The sequence below is a fragment of the Taurulus bubalis genome, assembly GCF_910589615.1.
Source record: "Taurulus bubalis genome assembly, chromosome: 4".
In the NCBI taxonomy this organism is placed as follows: Eukaryota; Metazoa; Chordata; class Actinopteri; order Perciformes; family Cottidae; genus Taurulus; species Taurulus bubalis.
Genome location: NC_136592.1, coordinates 33,198,826 through 33,218,685, shown reverse-complemented (window position 1 = coordinate 33,218,685; position 19,860 = coordinate 33,198,826). Strand labels below are relative to the sequence as shown.

The following is a 19,860-nucleotide window of genomic DNA, read 5'->3' as shown; positions in this document are numbered from 1 at the left end:
CTTTTATTGGAGGAGTCACACAGTATAGTGGGGAAAGGTAAACACTCTAAATATTTCTCCCAACCAGCTTTGGAATATCTACAACCACTGACAACTGTTAACCTTTACAATCCATTAGAGATCCGACTTCTTGGAGAACATTCAACGCCACTCATTTGGTCGAATTAATTTCTCCGGCTGCGGTCGCCTTCACTGGCAAATGAGGTCCCAGTCACCACTGTCCTGTTCAGAGTTCATGTCTTAATGGCCTCATCTGTGGAAAGTTCTACACTTTTCCAGCGCCTGATGGCGACCTTGTACTTTTCTGTGTTATTGGATTGGCCCAAAACCTTCTGGAGGATGACTCTCATCAGAGTGGCCGTGTTTGTCTCCCAGTTCTCCGACAGCACCAAGTCCAAGGTGTCCCCGACTTTCACCTGAATACAGACGCAGTAGAAGTAGATGAGAAAAGAGGATAGAGTGAGAATTTGTGGCGGGCATGTGTAGCTTGCAATTGAACACGACTCACCGTTTTACTTTTCTTGATGAGTTTCTGTCCGTTTAGCCTGAGCTGGTTTTTGTAGAAGGCGTCCTCAATTTTACTGTTATAAGACAAAAGGAAAGGGGTTTAAAGGCCCTGCTGTTTACAAGTTACATTTTAACATGTGCATGCTACAAAGGTCACCCAAATCCCATCAGTTATTCCTGCAGGAGACTGAAACGCCACAAGTAGCACACCATGGGAAACTAAAACCATGACAAAAAACAAATGTGTTGTATTATTACTGCCTGATATCTGTTTGTTGGGGGAAACTGGTTGGGAATTCACCAGTCTAGCGCTTGTTTCTTTACTTTAAGCAGACTATGAAGAAAAAAAATGGCATTCAAAGCTGTGAAGGCGGCCAACAGGAAGCGACTCACTTGCGTGACATGTCCAGGCCAGCTTTCATAACGACGTCGTACCGAAAGGACGGCACGTATTTCTCCATGTCTTTATAGTCCTTTGGTAGATTTGGGTTCTCACCCGCCTCGTCTTCATAGTCGCTCTCCTCGGGGTCTTTCTTATCCTCATCATCCTCGTCCTCCTGCGCTGTCCTTGCAGCGTCTTTCTTCTTGTTGCTTTTAAACCTTGGATGGTGAACTGACCAGCCCCTGGCAGCGTCTCTGCCAAGTAGAGCGGGCCGGTGACAGCCGAGCGCGGGGAGAGCCGAGCAGCCCCACAGCTGGCGCGTGTGGATGGTCCTGGGACACCATTCAGTCTGCCTCGGTCCATACCCAGCAGACAGCAGGTGGCGGGGGTTCAACCGACCGAGCTGCCTCATGGCAAGCGCCTGCACCACCAAACTCTGCATGTTGGCGCTCCACCCAGTCACTAGAGGAAAACATGAACGATTAGGAAGCATTGTGGGAAGGTTCTGATCTCTTTGTGACAAATTTAAGTATAAATGATTGTAGGTATATTAACAATATCCATTAACAGACTGAATTCACTGAAATTTAGAAAAATATGCATTCAGTATCAAGACTTGAGAATAACTGAGTTATTGCCATCAGGAATATATTTATATATCTATAAATCATCTCAATAATTTGTCAACTGATGTTATGAAGGTTCAAGAATAAACTGATCAAGACCAATATTTTGGATTTACTTTTCAATCATGGCTTATTTCCCTATTCATAGTAACAATCGTGTTGGATAGGTCTTTTCTTGTTTGATTGCTAAAGTGCCTTTTAAAGAGTCAGGTTAGTAGATGTACCTTCAAAATAAAAGCCTTGTTTTATTTCTAGTCCCAGTGTGCGACGCTCATGTGCTAATATATTTTACATTTAACACTGGTCAGAGTATATTCTGAAAAAAACAATATAACGCAGAATACACAATTTGAGATTGACGTATTTTAAATTGCGTTTGTGGATTTCCCCGGAAGTGGTGTTTTGTATGTTTTGCTTAAAACGTTACTCAACACGAGCCGACAACAAACATCTAACGTTATAGGAAGAAGTCATCACAGTTCAGACATATTGTATTTTGTGCTTCAACATAAGTCGCTGTCTGTGTACCGTTATGCAAAGGACGTCTCTCCTCGAGTGAGCGTGACATTTTCAGGCTTTAGTAGAAACCGAGGTGAGCAGAGAGCTAGCTAGCTTAAACGTTACTCTTCTTCATTAGGCTCGTGGACTCATTATTACAGGTCACGTGCAACTCTCCACGGGCTTGCCAGTTAATACACAGCATTGCTTGTGTTTACTTTGTTGCAAAATGCTAAATATAAAGTTGTGAACACTCGATGATTACTTGGTAGTCCACTCACCTATGGAATAACCTTTCAATACCCGTTACAGCAGTTCGTCGGCACTTCTGACTGGGTTACTTGTTTACCAGCCGTGTGGGAGTGCTGCCACCTACCGCCCGGGAGTGGAACGACATGACGGGGCTGAGCTGATGATGGAGCGCCAAACCACATTGGGGATTTTTCTTCTTCTTCTGTTTCTTCTTCTTCTTCTTCGTCTTCTTCTTCTTCTTCTTCTTCTTCTTCTTCTGTGGTGTTTAACAGCAGCTTACATCATTTTCGTTGCATTACTGCCATCTGGTTTCAGTTAGTTTCTATGTTCCTAACTACTGAACATTCCCCATCACTCTTGTTGCTCACAGGAAGTTTGTAAAGCAGCTTCTTCCCAGATTACTAGAGCTCAACTATTATTCCTCTCAATTCCTCCAGCATGCAGCACTAAAACAGGTTGATTTTTTATGTTACGTTTGGCTTTGATTCTGCAGCGATCTTGCACATAATGTACACTTTAGAAGAAAGAAGAAAGTATCCTTTATTGATCCCCTTGGGAAAATTCTTCTCTGCATTTGACCCATCCTTAATTAAGGAGCAGTGAGCTGGCCTGTGAGGAGCAACTAGGGGTTCAGTGTCTTGCTCACGGACACTTCGACATGCAAACTATGGGGACCAAGGATCGAACCGGCTACTTAATCAGCTATATTAGTATACTATAGAAATGATCGAGCATAAGATCAAAGTTCACAAGTGAGTGTAAAGCATGAACATAAAGTGTAGTATAAATATACTGTGTATAAAGGCTCTAACTATAAAGAGTATGCATGCTGTGCCGTCCATCAACATACACATTCATGCTTTTTTAGGCCTTGTCCACAGCACACATTTTGATATGTCATGATAGTTCAAGCATGGATGCTACTAATAACATCAGCACAATGGCTCAGTTGTATTATGGTATTACGGCAGTGTGACAGTGAGCCAGCATACAATCCCATAACCCTGAAACCGAAGAATGGAACTCAGCATTTATTCGTTTTATCATCTACACCTGTGGTTTTCCTATTGGGGCATGTTCAAATATCTTCTGTGGAAACATGTTTGAGGATCCAAGCCAGCAACAATATTTTAAATATACAGTTCGCCCCAATCATTTATTGCAACGTTTATTTTTCCAGCATAAGATAAGTTGAGTACATATTTCAAAAGGTAATCAAGTTATTTATACAGCCCATTTGATTATAATGACAACAAGAACATGTTTTACATTTTATAAGAAACCGTACGTGGCCGTGTATCATTTTACGTCTGAGCATTTATGCATTTGTAAATATATCAGCTTGAATACTTTAATATTTTAGGGGAATTTACATCAACATTCAGCTTCACTACAATTCATAATGTCTAGTGTCACTTCAAGTGCATAATACTGGTGTCACCACATTATTGAAAACAATATAAGAACAAGATATAATTATCTTGGGTGCATACAATGTGTTTCTGATTTAAAAAAGTCACTATCATAAATCTGATTTGATGCCCATGTGTAAACATTAATGCATTTACATCCTTGCATATCTGCCTGTGAGCTGTAATCCAACGAGTCAGGGAGCCCAGATGAATCAAATGTCTTGGTGTGTGCTGTGCTCTTTCAATAACTCTATCTAACTCAACATGCACTGGACAGGAAATCACCTTTTGAAAGATACAAATGTAACATTAGTCTGTTTCCTATAGACACCTAATGGACGCACACTACAGTGTATCATATATGCTGGTGGTTTACATTCAGGTATGTTTTATGGTTATTACAAATAGTCTTAGGAGAAGGAAATCATGCAAATTTGAGTCAAAATAGTGACTTAGTATCCCAAAATAATAACTTAGTATCTCAGAACAATACATTTGGATCTCAAATGAATCACTTAAAATATTAATTTACAAAATATTGAGATACTCAGTCAAGATATAAAGAAAGTTTTGTATTGTTTGAGTTTATAAGTCCTTATTTTGAAATACTAATTCCATATTTTAGATACTAAGTCATTATTTTGCGATAAGTCCATATTTCAAGATACAAATTCCCTATTTTTGAGATACAAAGTCATTATTTTGATTTAACTTCTCATTTAAATGACATTCATCACAGTGTCAGAAGAGGGCTTCCATAGACATGACATCCAAATGCATTGTAGATTCAATGTAAACGTGTCCTTGTCTTTTCTGACCAGAAGATTGATGTCATAACTTTGTTTGGGGTCCGGTTGTGGCAGTAGGAAAAAAAGTCTCATGTGAGACAAAATGTACCTTCTTAATTTATCACGGATGATTCATTTTTCATAACCTGTTTTAGTTTGTTAAGGTGAAGGCTCATGTGACTACAGCATTAGTGCTCCAACCAGTTTCTAGTATCTGGGTCAGTCAAGACCAATCAGGTGTCAAACGTTACAGCAAAAATGCAACCTAAAACAAAACAAATGTACATTTCTGACTGTGAAATATGTCATCACAATTATATAATTCCAGCATCTACAGTGGAGGTTCGTTGGACAATATGTTTCAAAAACAGCAACTGTAAACATCAACATCCAAAAGAAAGGTTTGTTCCTCTCTGGAGCTGCCAGGTAGCACCAACAGTCAACAGTCAAAAAAGGAAGAAATCCATAGTAAAAAAAAAAAGAATATCAGTTACACCGAATTCTCCATCCCACAGCCTCAATAGACCAGAATGCAATGCGACCACACGACAGGTTTGCTCTGAATAAGTGGCCCACCAGTCTGAGTCTACTTCTAATGGCTGTTTTTACTCTCTTTTTGACACAGTCCACCAACACATAAACCCCACAGCTGAAAATAAGTTTAAACCTGTCTTCTGCAGTTGCCAAAAGGCCTTCTGGGGAATGCAGAAAGTCACTAACTGAAGTAGAAATACAGTAAAGGAGGCATGTTAATAGAAAAAAAGAAGAAAAAAAAGTATGTACTTCAAAAAAGTAAAGTTACAACACTTCACATAAACAATGTACATTTCCAAACATCATAGATGGGTATAACAGTGAGTGAGAGTCTCCAAGTGATCCTTTGTCTCTCTTGGATTGGAGGTTTCCGTGTTGACCAATGTGTCTTTGTGACATTTTTCATTGATATTCCTCCTTTTTATGTTTTCACTTCAGATGGTATGTATTTTCACAGTTATTGCTGTAACTATCTGATGTGTTTGTGTGACTTGAGACTTCACTGAAGGAATGACATGTTTAAACATGCTCATCTCGTCCGTGGCCTCAGGGAAAAAAGGTCTTGTGAGGTAACTGCAGCTTCAGCTACAAACGTAAGCCGCTTGTGAGACCTTAAACGCTATGGCAATGATGTAGTGTAACAGTCTTTGTCTGCTTGCTCGTCATTGGAAGCCGGACAGATGTCATTTTTCAACAAGTGTGTATCCTCGTAGGTTCAGATGCCACCATTGCTTTGTTCGCCACTCACTCATTTACGTTATTGCTTTGGTGATTCGCACATTCAGGATTCAGGCATTTGTTTCAGATCGTAAGACAATACAGCATACATCAGTGTATCTCACATTAAGACTTGTTTGCGCACTCTGGTGTCCAAAGTGTTTGTATGCTACACAAATGCCGTTATGTTTTGTCTGCATAGTCATAAGGAAGTCTCCACGCAGGAGCCATTTCTGTGGAAAGACCTGTGGTTGTGGCAGTTCTCGCTACAGTGGACGATGAGCACCGGGTAGCAGAGTGCGTCCTCGTAGTCCGGGGGTCCCTCCTCGCCTGTGCTGAGGCGCTCTGACAGACAGCGGGTGTTTTCGCTGGGGCTCTCCTGGTCGTCCAAGCTGCCGCTCCGCCAGAAGCAGCTTCGCTGGGAGCCGTGGCGCCGCGCCAAGGAGAAGCGGCTGCCGCTGAAGGGGATGCGGGAGCTGGCGCCCGTGCAGACGCTCAGGGCGCTCCTGGAGAACACCGAAGAGCAGCTGACGGCTCTGTGGCATCGCTCACAGTTCTGACGGATCCCGCTGAAGCTGGACGGGCACTGGGCCAGGTCCATCAGGCCGGCCTCGGAGTAACTGGGCACCAGTTGCTGGTTGGACCGAATGTGCCATTCCAGCTCTGTGCTGTCAATGGTGTTAACGCGAGGGATGCGGCGCCAATACGGACGGTCATCGCACGGCGTCACGGGGAGGTAATCGTGCCCGAAGAGCTTCTCAACGCGGTAGTGGACATATGCGGTGTGATACTCGGTGAAGACCCTGAGAGGCCAGGAGAAAGTGAGGAACGAGGTCAACCAGAAGACGTAGTGGGACAGGTACCAGGGGTGGCGCTCCGGGTCAGACATCACCATGACGTACTCCTTCAGGTCGATGTTCTTCAGGTGCATGCCCTCCCTGGCCTCCATGTAATCGTCAAGGCCCTCGTTGTCAGTGAAAAACCTCGCCCGCTGCGTAAGGTAGGAATTCTCGGACTCCACGTTGGCAAAACTGAAGCACTTGGTGAACCGCATCTTGGTGAGGGCGGACTTCTCCAAGCCCAGCAGCTGCTTCGACACGTCTTTGACGCCGCAGTGGCCGTAGTCAAACTCGGCCTCTGCCACGTGGGTGTTGACACGCTCGTGGTAGACCTGGGTGCTGGTGTACGCGTCTCCGTTGCGGTAGCGCGTGACCTGTCGCGTTCGGCGAACGTAGTGGTAGCTGATGGCCTTCCACCAGATGCAGGGCTTGGCCTGCTGCATCCTTTCGATGCGCTCGCAGATGCCCTCCACGTCCACTTTGTGCTGCAGCTCGTTCTTCACGTGACAGTGCCAGCACTCCACGAGGTAGACCAAGTAGAGCATGCCCAGCAGGGCCAGGGGGATGTAGATGTAGCCGTCAGAGCAGGGACTGTCATGGTACATCATGGATTTCCCTTTGAAGGCACTGTCGAAGGTGAGGCGGGTCACCTTGGTGACATGACACCAGACCATCGCCCCCATGCAGCCGTACATGAGAACGGACAGGAGCAGGCATTTCCAAAAACTCTCCCGGCATAGCGACTTGCTCAGCGATTGCTTCAGGGGTCTTTGCTGTTGAGTCAAAGCAGACAAAACAAAAGTAAAGTGATAAACAATAAATATATTATCATACCTTGTGCCACCTATACCTTTATGGCCTATAATGTTGCTTGTTGCAGTGTGATTGATCGCTGCAACATCAGCTTGAATATGGACTTTTGAAAGACTTGCGAAGAATGAAACCACAGTAGTAAAATCAAAAAAAAAGAAATTCCCTTTGTAGAGACGGTGTTCGGATAACTATAAAGTTCCTTCAGCTGTCTGGACTGCTCATGCCATTGTGAGATGAAAGACAGACCAATCACGTGTCCAATCATGAACAACGCAGGATAAACTATCACAGAATATCTCCTGTCAAACTGTCACCAAGATATCCGGCTAAATCCCTGGCAATGAATTCCCCTGCAGCGTGTTATCCCCCTGCAGCCCGCTCACACGGACCCACAAAGCCCTGCGCCAAGATCAACCGAACCAAACAGATACCAAAAAAAAAGGCGTTCGCTCCATGATGGGAAATGAAAGCCTACCTCCTCCCTGGTGTCCTCCTCCAAGACGGTGGTCGCACTGCTTTCACTCGCCGTCGCGGCCGATGCTGGAGGGGACATGGTGCCGGGGGCGGCGGTCGATAATGAACGACACGGGGCGTGGAGTGGGGAGAGGAACGAGGTTTCACCACCTTGCTCTGCAGAGAGAGACCCACTCATCCGAGACGCGCGCTACATCTGTCCCCGTTTAGAGCCGCTGCACCCCGAGAGGAAGCAGCGCGAGACGAGTCGAGGGAGGCGTGTTTGAAATGATAGGGATCTTTCTTTAAAAAATATATTATAAAAATAATACAGCGGATGCAGGGTGTCTATAGTAAAGCCCGCATCCCGCCCTCTGCTGTTCAGCTGTCAGTGCCGCAGTAACATGATGGAAGACGAGGCTGCATTAGTATAGTATACAGTCGTTACAATAAAGAAAGAAGAGGACATGCCCTGCCCCTCGGGGCCCGCCGTGTCGCCTCCATCAGGGCCCGGGTTCCGGGAGCGGCCGGGTCGCTGTCCGTGGTGCTGACCGCGGCAGGCAGGTGTGCGGGGAGATGTCGGTGCGTCGATCTGCCGCTTAAAGGGGAAGTCCACCCCGCGGAGACGGGTTGTCCGTATACAGTGGACGATGTGTGTGTTTTTGTTTGTTGCTAAGATGGAGATGAGAGCATCGAGACTTGTTGAAGTGTTGATCACGTGATCACTTTTGGAGGCGGCATTATCAGTGATTTATTGAGGCTTGCTCTTTGACTTTTGTATTTATCCCCATCAGGTCCAAATGGGTTTGAACTTATAGGGATGTTTATCAGAAAATTCCGACATGCTTATATGTATACGGATGAAAATGAGTGGCTTGAATATTACAGAATAAAATAATTAGCTGGATATTAATTTTGGGGGTGGATTTTCCCCTTGAAACCTTACAAAATAAAGTAACCATGAGTAATGCATTTAGAAATTGACAAGGCTATAATACAAAAAAAATCACATGTAAGGACACTTGTTGATCCACTTTGTCCTCATGACATGTTTGTATGATTTTAGATGCAGGGACAGGAATATCTTGTAGTTTAGTGTGTAAGTGTATAGTGGTGGAAGAGTAACTAATACTACAATTTAAAGAAAATACTCAACTACAAACAAAAGTTCTGCATTGAAAGTGTCACTGAAGTCTGAAGTACACATCAGAAAAAGTATGTAAAGTAGAGCTGAAACTCAGAGTTGATCAACAGTAAAAGAATCGACAATTGATAGATAATCTATGATGTTTGGGTTATTTTTCAGCAAAAATGCATACCAGCTTCTAAATAGTGAGTATTTGCTGCTTTCCTTTGTCATATATGATAGTAGAATCTCTTTGGGTTTTGCACTGTTAGTTGGACGAAGGACATTTAAATACCTTGGCCTTTAAGGAATTGTGATCAACATTGTTTCACTATTCTCTGACATTTGCATATAGAACAAACAATAAATCAATTAACTGAGGAAACAATTGGAAGATGAAATCAGTTGTTTATCAACCGTTTGCTGAAACCAGTGTCCTGATCATGGAAATCTGCTGCAACTGAGAAATGAGAAAGATAAACATATCAACCTCTTAAAACAAAGGCACGTTTATATAGTCTAGTTGTATTATGGATAAGAAATAATCTGAAGCACACCAAATTTACCAACATTACAAAATACTTAGAAAAACATGCATGTTCACTTAATTCAGCAATATGCCACGAGAGAGACTCCACCATGTATCAAAATCATATGAAATTCTGGTCACAGTTATACTCACAACATCTTTAAAAAAAATACAAAAATCCTTTTCAGAAACCCATTCAAAGTCTCAGATATTCTTTAGCTAGTTTGTTTAGTTTAAGTGACAGGTTACATGCTTTTAGTGTTTAGAGTGCATGCATTTGGAAATGGTTCATGGGGGTTTCAGATGAGTGCACAAGAAAATCCAAATACATTATAGTGAATTACAGCATAATTATTTTATCCTTTTATCTGAATCAAAGAACTGGACCGTAAAGGGTTATATGGCCATAAAAGAAGACAATGAAGGGTTAGTTTTAATCATATGAAGTCCTGGTGCAGACTAAACTGAGCAGACAATCTTCAGCCAGATGAGCTCTTTCTTCCCGTTGTCCACATGGTGCTAAACTATACTTCCAACTGTTTTACTGCTTTTCCCAGGGTCTCCTTTTCTGATGACGAAGGGAACCCTTAAAGGGAAAGAGAACACAGGTTATGACTGAACAAGATTATACTCTTGATAGGGATTCACAGTATTTTTGATCATCTTCAATCCTTAGGTTGATCCTCGAACTGCTTTAAAACAATGTGATGACAGCAGAGCCCACCTGCAGGGACCAAAACACAACCTGCAGCTACTCACGGAGTACATGCTGGAGAGGTTGTTGAAGAGCTCTTGGCCTGCGCTCACTTTGTTCCTCACTCCTCGTACGGTCCCGTTCTTGCTGCAGATGTTGATCCGTTTGTGGCTGAAGAGCGTCTCTCTCTTGGCACTGGCGTACAGGAGCAGGTCATCGGGTTCGCAGCCGTTCGCGTCCACGGTAGTCTCCCCCGCCAGGCCGTTCAGGTGGCTGTTGGCCTCGCTGTCGGCGGGAGGCGAGCCCCCCTGCTCCGCCTCTGGGCTGCTGGTGCCGTCCGAGTCCACCGAGTCCGACGCTGAGCCGCACCAGGCCGCTTCATCCTTGAACACCTCGGCCAAGACCCGGCCGCTGTTGGCAGACGCGACCCTAAACCGAACTGTTTTCCCAGCCTTTTGTTTCTCCTGTTTCCCTTTGGGCCCCTCCATTGAGATACAAGACCGCCTTACATGTTCCACGTGCCATTCAGAAAAGCCAGACGCGCTCGTTCAGCTACAGCCATAGTGGTCTGCACTTATCCAACAATAATATCCCCATTGACGTGTCAGAATGGGCTGAAAATACTCCCGTGCACGAAAACTAGACACCCAAATGGTTAATAATACATGAGCTTCTGTCATGGTAACAGCTAAAACAGGCAAACAGTAAATTGATATTACCATATGTTCAATAATTGATCAAGGTTAGTTTTCACACAGCAGACTACAGGCCTGTCTTTTACTTTCAACACATACCTGTAAAGCACTACAGGAAACCTGTGCACTTCACCCTGCCTGTCCCTGAATATAAGTCAGGGCCATAAGCATTTGGACTGTGACACAATTTGTCTTATCTTCCTCTTTATAGGACTGTACACAGATTTGAAATGATGCAGTCAATATATATATATATATTTGAAGGGTAGACTTTCAGCTTTAATTCAATGGATATAACAAAAACGTTAACCGTTTAGGATTTACAACCATTTTTACACAGTCCCCACATTTTCAGAGGCTCAAAATGAATTGCACAATTGTCTTACAAATGGTTTGATGGCCAGATGTGGCCTGTTTCCTCGTTATTTCATGACAAATTAAGTAGATAAAAAGGTCTGGAGATGATTCAAAATGTTGAATTTGCAGCTGGTGAACTCTCAGCATGAGAACCAAAGAGAAGTCAATGCAAGTGAAGGAGGCCATTAAAAGGCTGACAGATACACAAACCTATCAGGCAGATATGAAACATTAGGATTGACCAAATCAACAGTTTGGTAAGTTCCTAAAAATAAGGAATGTACCGGCATGATCACCAACACCAAACGGCCCAGAAGACCACGGAAGACATGTAAAGTAGATGGAGCAGAATTATTTCCTTGGTGAAGAAAACCCCTTCAGAACATGAAGACTGTGGTCAAGAATGTGAATACTCTGGAGGAGGAAGGTGTGTCTTTGCATACAATCATGGTGCGAACCACTGGGAAAAGATGATTGGCCTATTCTTCAATGGCCAAGTCAGTCACCTGAGTGAGCATTTACTTCAGATAAAAGTGAAGTCAAACAAGCAGCAACTGAAGGAGGCTGCAGTAACGGTCTGGCAAAGCATCTCAAGGGAAATCATTGACGGCAAAGGATTTTCTTTCAAGTGTTACAAATTATCATTATATTCACTATTATGTTAGTTTGTTCAATTACTTCTGTCCCTCTGTAAAAATGGCTGTAATTCCTAAACGGTTAATGCGATAGTTTTGTCAGTTGAAATAAAGCTGAAAGTCTACACTTGAACCACATATTGATTGTTTTATTTAAAATCCTTTGCAGTCGTGTAAATAGGCAAAATTAGAAGAATTGTGTCACAGTCCAAATACTTGTGGCCCTGACTGTTTAGAGAAAAATACATACAAATATCTATACATATTATTAACAGAAATACAGATTATTTTTTCTGCATTCAATTATGTCTGTATTTAACACATTTAAGGCTTTATTTTGTAACTTGCTTGTTTATTTGAATGGAATACACATATTGCCAGAAAGCTATTCTGTTTCCATTGGAAAAAAATAAATCTGAAGACTACGAAGCAACATATGAGCATCAATCTCTTATTGTCACCGACCAGGACCGAACTGCGTAACGTCATTTACCACCCTCCAGCTTCTTCGGTGGTGGTGAATCAGTAGCTGGGTCAGACCTCTAGGTGGCAGTCACACAGCTACTGATTCACTGCCACTTAGAGGTTTGACCTCTAGGTGGCAGTCACACAGCTACTGATTCACTGCCACCTAGAGGTCTGACCTCTAGGTGGCAGTCACACAGCTACTGATTCACCACCACCGAAGAAGCTGGAGAAGCACACGTGCAGCACAGTGTCAACATGGGGAAGAGGAGTCAGAACAAACAGCGTTTCACTACTTTAACCAAAAAGCAGAAGAAACACTTGAAGGAGTTCGGAGAGGAGCATCCCTTCCATGACGTGTAAGCAGCGCGGCGGATTCCGCAGTTTACGTAACAATGAAGCTACTTCTGTGTTCGCCGCCTAGCTAAGTTCCCTTCGAGACAGATGCAGTGTGTTCGCTAATATCTGTTAGATATGTTACTGGTAAACATTTAAAACTATACTGTTCGAAGGAGCTGAACCGTAACGCCATAGACCCTAAATGTGTTTTTCCCTAAATTTCAATATTTATGAATGTAGCTGTTAAGAACTCTTCATTTCGATTTCCGTCCAAAGCAAAGTCACACAACGTTAGCTAACGGATGCTCCAGATGATCCCGTACTGTAGGTAATAACCTATTAATGAGCAAAATGGCTAGCAGCAGAACGAGCACCAGGAAGTTGCATGGGGTGAAAGTTTACTTACACGTGTGCACGAGACAAACAATGAGACAAGTATTTAAAAAAGGTAAATAAAAGGTCTACCACATTCAGCAAACATTAAGCAAACGTGCTTTCCTCTTTTAACCCATTCTCCCAAAATGCATCCTAAGTCATTGCCTCATTCTCAGTTATGCCAGTTGTTCTCTGTGTGATCTAATAGTGAGATGTCAAAAAGCAGCTTTCCTTTCAGTCAACTTTGTATTAACAGATGGTGTTTGTTGTCGACCCGACTACATTTCCCTTTGTCTTTTGTTGTTGTTGACAGAATCGGTGCAAGACCTGAAAGAACTGAGATATTGGAACTGGTGAGTAGTGCGTTACAATTCCTCATGATATGAATCATAAAGTACAATTCATGTAATATGAGATCAGTCACTGCACAAATATGAAGTGTTTTCAATGGCAGTAAGAAGGACCTCCTGTCTTTATCAAATATATATATATATATATATATATATATATATATATATATATATATATATATATATATATATATATATAAAATACAAGTTTGGCCACCCAGTCGTTGTTAAACTCCAGTTTTGTAATATTTTACCCATTCCAATATTACAATATTACTAATTATTATTATTATTATTATTTAAGTTGAAAGGTGTTTTGCCCTCACCTCTGTTACAGCCAGCGAGCCCAGTACAGTCAGACGTTGAGTCTGATGAGTTGGAGGAAGAGGAGGAGGAACCAGAACAGAAAACGGCCTATCAGAAGCTTCTTTCTACTCTCAGCCAACCCTCCAGCAATGACAAAAGTGAAGAGGAGAGCACCGACGAGGACGACGAAGAAGAGGAGCTTCTTGATGAAGGTGAGTTGTTTATTTCCATCCCACTTGAGGACAGCGTGGGCCAACATGTTGCAGTCAACTGAATGCAGTGTTTTCATTGCAGGGGAAAGTGATGGAGTCGGTGACGACAGTGAGCAAGGTGATGAAGAAAAAGGGGGAGAAGACGAGCCCAAGGATGCAGATGAGGCTGTGACTGAAGCAGGAGAAGGGGAGGAGAAGGAGGCGGGGGAGGAGTTCGTAGACGAGGAGCATGAGACCCAGTTCTGTCTGGAGGCCGACTTCCCAGACGGAGGACAGGGAGACGCTGAAAGCTCTGCAGAGCAGCAAGACAGCAAAGGCACTGCGACCACGCTCAGAAAATTCAGTTCAAATAACCATTTTGTTTTTGTTGTTTTGTATGTTTTTTTTAAATGAATGTCCTGCTTGCTCGATATTAAAAGTTGAGGCATGTGATTTGTTGACAGTTTTTTTCTGTATACGCAGACATGTTTCTGCAGCATTTAGACGCGCAGCTTGGGGAAGAGGATGTGCAGAAGATAACATCTGGCAGCAAAGCCAAGGCTCAGATCAAGGTATTAAATTCAGAATTCTGTGACATCAATCAGCTTTTTATCATAAACAAATAATTTAAACTGCAGCTGATGTGTCTTACTATCTTTGCCTTTTTCACACATTTAGTGGCCAAAATTGGGCACTTTACTCTGCAGCTTTCCCCTGGAGAGGTTTGGAGCCATCGGCCCACAGAAAGACGCAAACCTGCCAGTTTTTCACAAAGTTTTGGAGACCCGCTGGAAGGATCTGAAGCAAACCTCCAACCCTAAGGGGCTGGTTGGCGAGATCAGCCCCCTGCAGCTGGAGCTGCTGGCTCTTATGGGCTCCTACAAGGACCTCTACTACCCAGAAACCTGTCCTCTGACTCAGGGCCCTCAGGTCTGCAGTACGTACTGCCTCCACGTGCTCAACCACGTACTGAAGGCCAACTCCCGGGTCCTGGCTCACAACGCGCTGCTAAGGGAGCAGAAAATCCAAACTAAACCCGGAGCTGAGCCGCAGGACGAACCCAGAGACCAAGGACTGACCCGGCCCAAGGTAAAGTCCCGGTTACCTTATGCTTGTTTAACAGAGCTCCATTTAACATTTCTAAGCTCCACTAAACTGCACATGTTTTAAACTCTCCTTCCGTTTTTTTTGTTTAAAATATCAGCAGTACTGCAGCAGGAAATTAAATGCTAATTTCACACATACTGTGCGTGCAAACTATACATGTTAATGTACAGCAGTCTGGATCACATTTCATTGTGTGTGTCCCATCATGCCTCAGATGCATTGCAGATTTTGTAGTCGCACATTATACAACATAATAAATCATTGAAACTTTGTTTTGGTGTTAAAATGCATTTGTCTGAAAGTAGCTTTGGGGAAATCATGTGCTGTACTTGTTGCATAATAGTCTCCCTGCATGTGTGTGAGTAGAATATACTACATTTCACCTTGAACATAGTCTAGCCCAGCAGTCATGTCATATGCATGAGTGATCTGAGAGGAACTCCCTAATTGCATTAGTTTGTGCTCCACCTTCGGTAGCATGGCTCACACAAGTGCTCAAAGGGGCTTCTTTCCCCCTCCACCCTGTTGTAATGATTGTTTTAAATACGTCAGGTCCTGATTCTCGTTCCGTTCCGAGGCGGCGCTCTGCGGGTCGTCCAGACACTCATCAGCCTGCTGGAGACCAAAGGCAAGAAGATAGAGGTCGGCAACAAGAAGAGGTTCAAGGGAGAGTTTGGCGAAGAGGCCGATGACAAGCCGCCCAATCTGCAGAGACCGGACGATTACAGAGCCATCTTCTCAGGCAACGTGGATGATCACTTCAAGATAGGTAGGGTCTAGCAAATATAAAGTGACCACATTTTGGAGAAACCACCAAGTCTTCCGGTCTGAGGCCTTGTCTGATGTCCTCTCTCCTCGCCAGGCCTCTCCATTGTGAGGAGCAGCATACGCCTGTACGCCCCCTTTTATTCGTCGGACATCATCATCGCGTCGCCGCTGGGCCTCCGCACGGTGCTGGGAGCAGAGGGGGAAAGTAAGCGCGACTTTGACTTCCTAACCTCCATCGATCTGCTGGTGGTGGACCAGGCAGACGTCTTGCTCATGCAGAACTGGGAACACGTCTTGGTAAGAACACGCGCCTGCATGACGCTGTTCAGCAGGGTTTTTTTTTTTTTTTTACTGTTGGGAAGGATGTGCCGCCATCTGCTGTTAAACAACAATTGTTATAATTTAGCATTTAGGGAATGGAAGCACTGCCGGAGCATTGAACATTTAGATTTGAGTTTGACTCGAGGGTGATGCTATTGTTGGAATCCGATTGGTTGAAATGGTCACATTCTAAAACTCCGTTGTAATAAATACTTTAAGGATAACAATTATTTTTAACAAACCTGTCAAAAGTTTGTATGCTTGAGGTGTCCGTAGAAGTTGTATTTTATAATAAAAAATGTACATTGTGCTCCCCTCTGCAGCATGTGATGAAGCACATGAACCTGCAGCCGCTGGACTCCCATGGAGTGGACTTCTCCAGGGTGAGGATGTGGAACCTGAACAACTGGGCCGGTCACTACCGGCAGACGCTGGTGTTCAGCTCCATTCAGGACCCACAGATCAACAACATCTTCACCAAGCACTGCGCCAACTACCGAGGACAGGTACTCGTTACAGTGAACTATTGTACCTCTGGCTGAGCGTTCAGCACGGACTGTGATTTAGTTGAACACATGACTAAGAGGCAGAAACGATCTCATTGCTTGAGTTAATCCTCAGCGGTTGGAGCAGTACCCACACTAGATGCTTTTCTGTAGGCAGCTGGATATCTTCAATGCTTTTTGATTGTGTAGTTTAAAAAAAATAATAAATTCCCTGTGTTTTTTCTCTCAGGTTGCCACTAAGAATATGCCCAAAACGGGTTCCATCTGCCAGGTGCTGGTCCAGCTGCCTCACGTGTTTCAGATGTTCTCCTCTGACAGCTTCATGGACCACGATGCCCGGTAAGGTCTTCCCACATGTCAGACAACAAGATAGACCAGGGCTTTTCAAATGCTTTGGGGAGAATATCACGTTCCCTTTGATTCAGGGAAGCTACACCATAGGCTACAAGTTTCAGCCTCCGTTTGTTTAGAAATCAGCAAATTGACACCAGTAAAAGTATGGCTATTAGCCATTAGCGGTTCCTGTTTGCAGTGTGTCCATGGATGTACAGACAGCTATCACTGGATTACTTTGATACTGAAGACAACCTAAAATCGTGATGATTCTCCGGCAGTTTTTTAAGTTGCACGGGGCGTGTTTTAACCCTACAGACATTCAGTCAACGGTTAAGTCCCAGTGAAACTGAATTCAGTGGTTCTTTAACGAATGAAATTGTATATCTGAGCAGTGTTCTGTTCCACTGGGAGATTTTAATCAAATTCTTCACATTTGATTGGACCGCTAAAAAGTGGGAGGGCTTACAGCGTAGCGATACGGAGCTACAGCTGTCTCTAAGGCCTGCAGATTGATGGATGGATGTCATGCTATTATTGGTTGGGACTAGCTTACATAAGCACACTTTACACACATTTATTCTTTGTAGATTTGTTTGTATATATTATTAATTGGTGCACAATATGACCTGGGATGTTATCTAAAAGGGTTCATGTTTTTTTTACTTCATGTTGACTTTAAACAGTAATCTTCTGCTCCCTTGTGTTTTATGTTAAATTATTTTTATGATATTAGCACATGGCTTTCCTTTATGCGAGTTTCATTATTTAAATCAAGGTCTAAATACTTTTTTTTTTAAACGGATAATAACATATGCAACAGGTCATGAGATCTTGACAAATGCTTGGTTGATGCCAACGAAATTAAAAGTTTTTATTTGTATTTTATTTCCCCATCTTGCCTTTAGGTTTCAGTTCTTTATAGAGAAAGTGCTGCCTCAGTACAGGGACTCGGGTATGTCCCACACTCTGATTTACATCCCGTCTTATTTCGACTACATCCGGTTGCGCAACTACATGAAGAAAGAGGAGATCAACTTCACCAGCATATGCGAGTATTCCAGCAAGTCAGAGGTGTCCCGAGCCAGACACTTCTTTGAGAAAGGGGATAAACAGTTCCTTCTCTTCACTGAACGCTTCCACTTCTACAAGAGGTCAGTACTTCTAAACTCTTTTAAACTCTCTTCCTCGCTGAAAGACAATGGTGGTTAAGTGGAAGGCCGGCCATGAATACAAATCGATGAGCATTCTGGTGATATTGATTCCTGGAGTCACTCCCAGGCCATCAATAGTAAAGCGCTTAAAGGCTGTTTTTATTACCTTTTTAAGATTTAACATGTCACCAATTGCGATAACGCGAAAGATACAGATAACGCTTTTTACAGCGTTCAAAAGTTTGACCTCTCACTTTAGGTTTTGTGAAGTCAGCATTCAATCATTTCTCTGTGTTTATTAATGTCCCGTGATGTGGGCAGCTGTACACTGCAGCTTCTTTATTGTAGTCTATTGGTAATTAAAACACAGATGCATTTAGTCTGAAATTGTACTTCAAATGAGAATTTATAGTGTAACTCCCATAGGCAATATTGTTAGTTTATATAATGTTTTTTTATCTGATTGGAAGCTGCTGGGAGACATTACACACGGAAGACTTTTACGCACAAGATTCTGTTTAATCCTTTTTTGTGGAGTTATCAAAATAGTGTATGGTCATAATCGGCAGTATAAAGTAATAATCAGAACTGCTAAAGAAATGCGCCATTGTTCTCCACCATATCATGTCTACTGGTGTTCCATCATACTTCCATTCTTTGGCTGGTATGTCTGTGTAACGGGTATTAAATGACATCATATGTGCTATTAGAATGGTCTTAAAAAGTCTTGAATATAAATTGTTGAGCCCGGCAGAAACTCTGACCTCTCACTTCTTCTTTTTTAGGTACACCATGAAAGGGATCCAGAACCTGATATTTTATGGATTGCCCTCCTTCCCCCACTTCTACAGCGAGGTGTGCAACATGCTGGCAGCGGGGGGTCGAGGGGAGGAGGCCAGCTGGACCGGCACGGCCCTCTACTCCCGCTACGACGCTCACAAGCTAGCTGCCGTCACGGGAGCCCAGCGAGCCGGACAGATGCTGCACTCCAACAAGACAGTCCACCTCTTTGTTACCGGAGGGGAGGACAACGCTTCCTGATGGACGTGGGCAGATAAAAGAGGGACCACTTCATGAAACCATGGGAGATATCTACTGAACATTGTTACAGAAAGAAGACCCTGGATTGAGTGTAACTAGAAAGATGATGAATGCCGGTCTGTGATCGTAAATTGCCATGTGACACGTCGCAGGGTAACTGGTTTGACGTAAGAAAAGTGTGTCGTCGTGGTTATATTTTGGACAATAAGCACAAGGAAAAACATGTTTATGGGCTTTATTTGATGTGTTGTTGTGGGAAGCCGCCCAGAAACATCAAGCCACGCAGTGAAGAGATATCGTTATATGCTGATTGCATGTGTGTTTCCAGATTCGTCATAAAGTGTATATATATTTTATTATTTTGATTATCTTCCTTTTTATTTGAAAATAGCTCATATTCATAGCAATATGTGTCCTAACGGTGCTGAAGTGCCAGAATGGTTGATCAATATGAGTGTATGATCGCTAGTATGGCGGAATACCCAAAATATAAGTGTTTTATAATGAATCATGGGTGTGTTTTCTTTGTTATCTGGTTAAGTATTTTAGGACATTTTAAGCCAGAGGAAGTTGTAGTTTATAGGGCTAATGCTCTGCCACACAATCTCACAAAAATGTCCTGCAAAATGTTTTTAATTAAACATTAAATGCAAAAATATGAATGAGGTCTGTCTGAGTGAGTAGTTTGGAGGTGAAACACAAACCCAGCCATGTAATTATTAACTCCCTGAGTTGCTGCAAGAGTGA

At 43.2% G+C, this 19,860-nt stretch overlaps 3 protein-coding genes across 3 annotated transcripts; 1 reads left to right on the top strand and 2 right to left on the bottom strand.

The window, feature by feature from the left end:
• Nucleotides 1–15: 15 nt before the first annotated feature.
• mtres1 (mitochondrial transcription rescue factor 1) lies at nt 16–2,333 on the bottom strand. The gene is made up of 4 exons (XM_079217043.1): nt 2,295–2,333; nt 901–1,351; nt 509–581; nt 16–416 (listed from the first exon to the last, which is right to left on the bottom strand). Exons 2-4 carry the CDS (start codon nt 1,329–1,331, stop codon nt 234–236), a joined length of 687 nt encoding a protein of 228 aa, XP_079073169.1. The 5' UTR covers nt 1,332–1,351; nt 2,295–2,333; the 3' UTR covers nt 16–233.
• Nucleotides 2,334–5,918: 3,585 nt separating this feature from the next.
• On the bottom strand, nt 5,919–7,921 carry LOC306735021 (transmembrane protein 151B-like; the record flags this gene model as incomplete). The annotated part of the gene is made up of 2 exons (XM_079216442.1): nt 5,919–7,328; nt 7,844–7,921. 2 exons carry the CDS (start codon nt 7,919–7,921, stop codon nt 5,919–5,921), a joined length of 1,488 nt encoding a protein of 495 aa, XP_079072568.1.
• Nucleotides 7,922–12,580: 4,659 nt separating this feature from the next.
• Nucleotides 12,581–19,709, top strand: utp25 (UTP25 small subunit processor component; the record flags this gene model as incomplete). Its single annotated transcript, XM_079216444.1, has 12 exons — nt 12,581–12,681; nt 13,350–13,389; nt 13,724–13,904; nt 13,987–14,220; nt 14,367–14,455; nt 14,562–14,972; nt 15,543–15,759; nt 15,853–16,055; nt 16,403–16,585; nt 16,815–16,924; nt 17,827–18,072; nt 18,858–19,709. The coding sequence occupies 12 exons, from the start codon at nt 12,581–12,583 to the stop codon at nt 19,111–19,113; spliced, it is 2,271 nt and encodes a 756-aa protein (XP_079072570.1). The 3' UTR covers nt 19,114–19,709.
• Between the last annotated feature and the right edge of the window lie 151 nt (nt 19,710–19,860).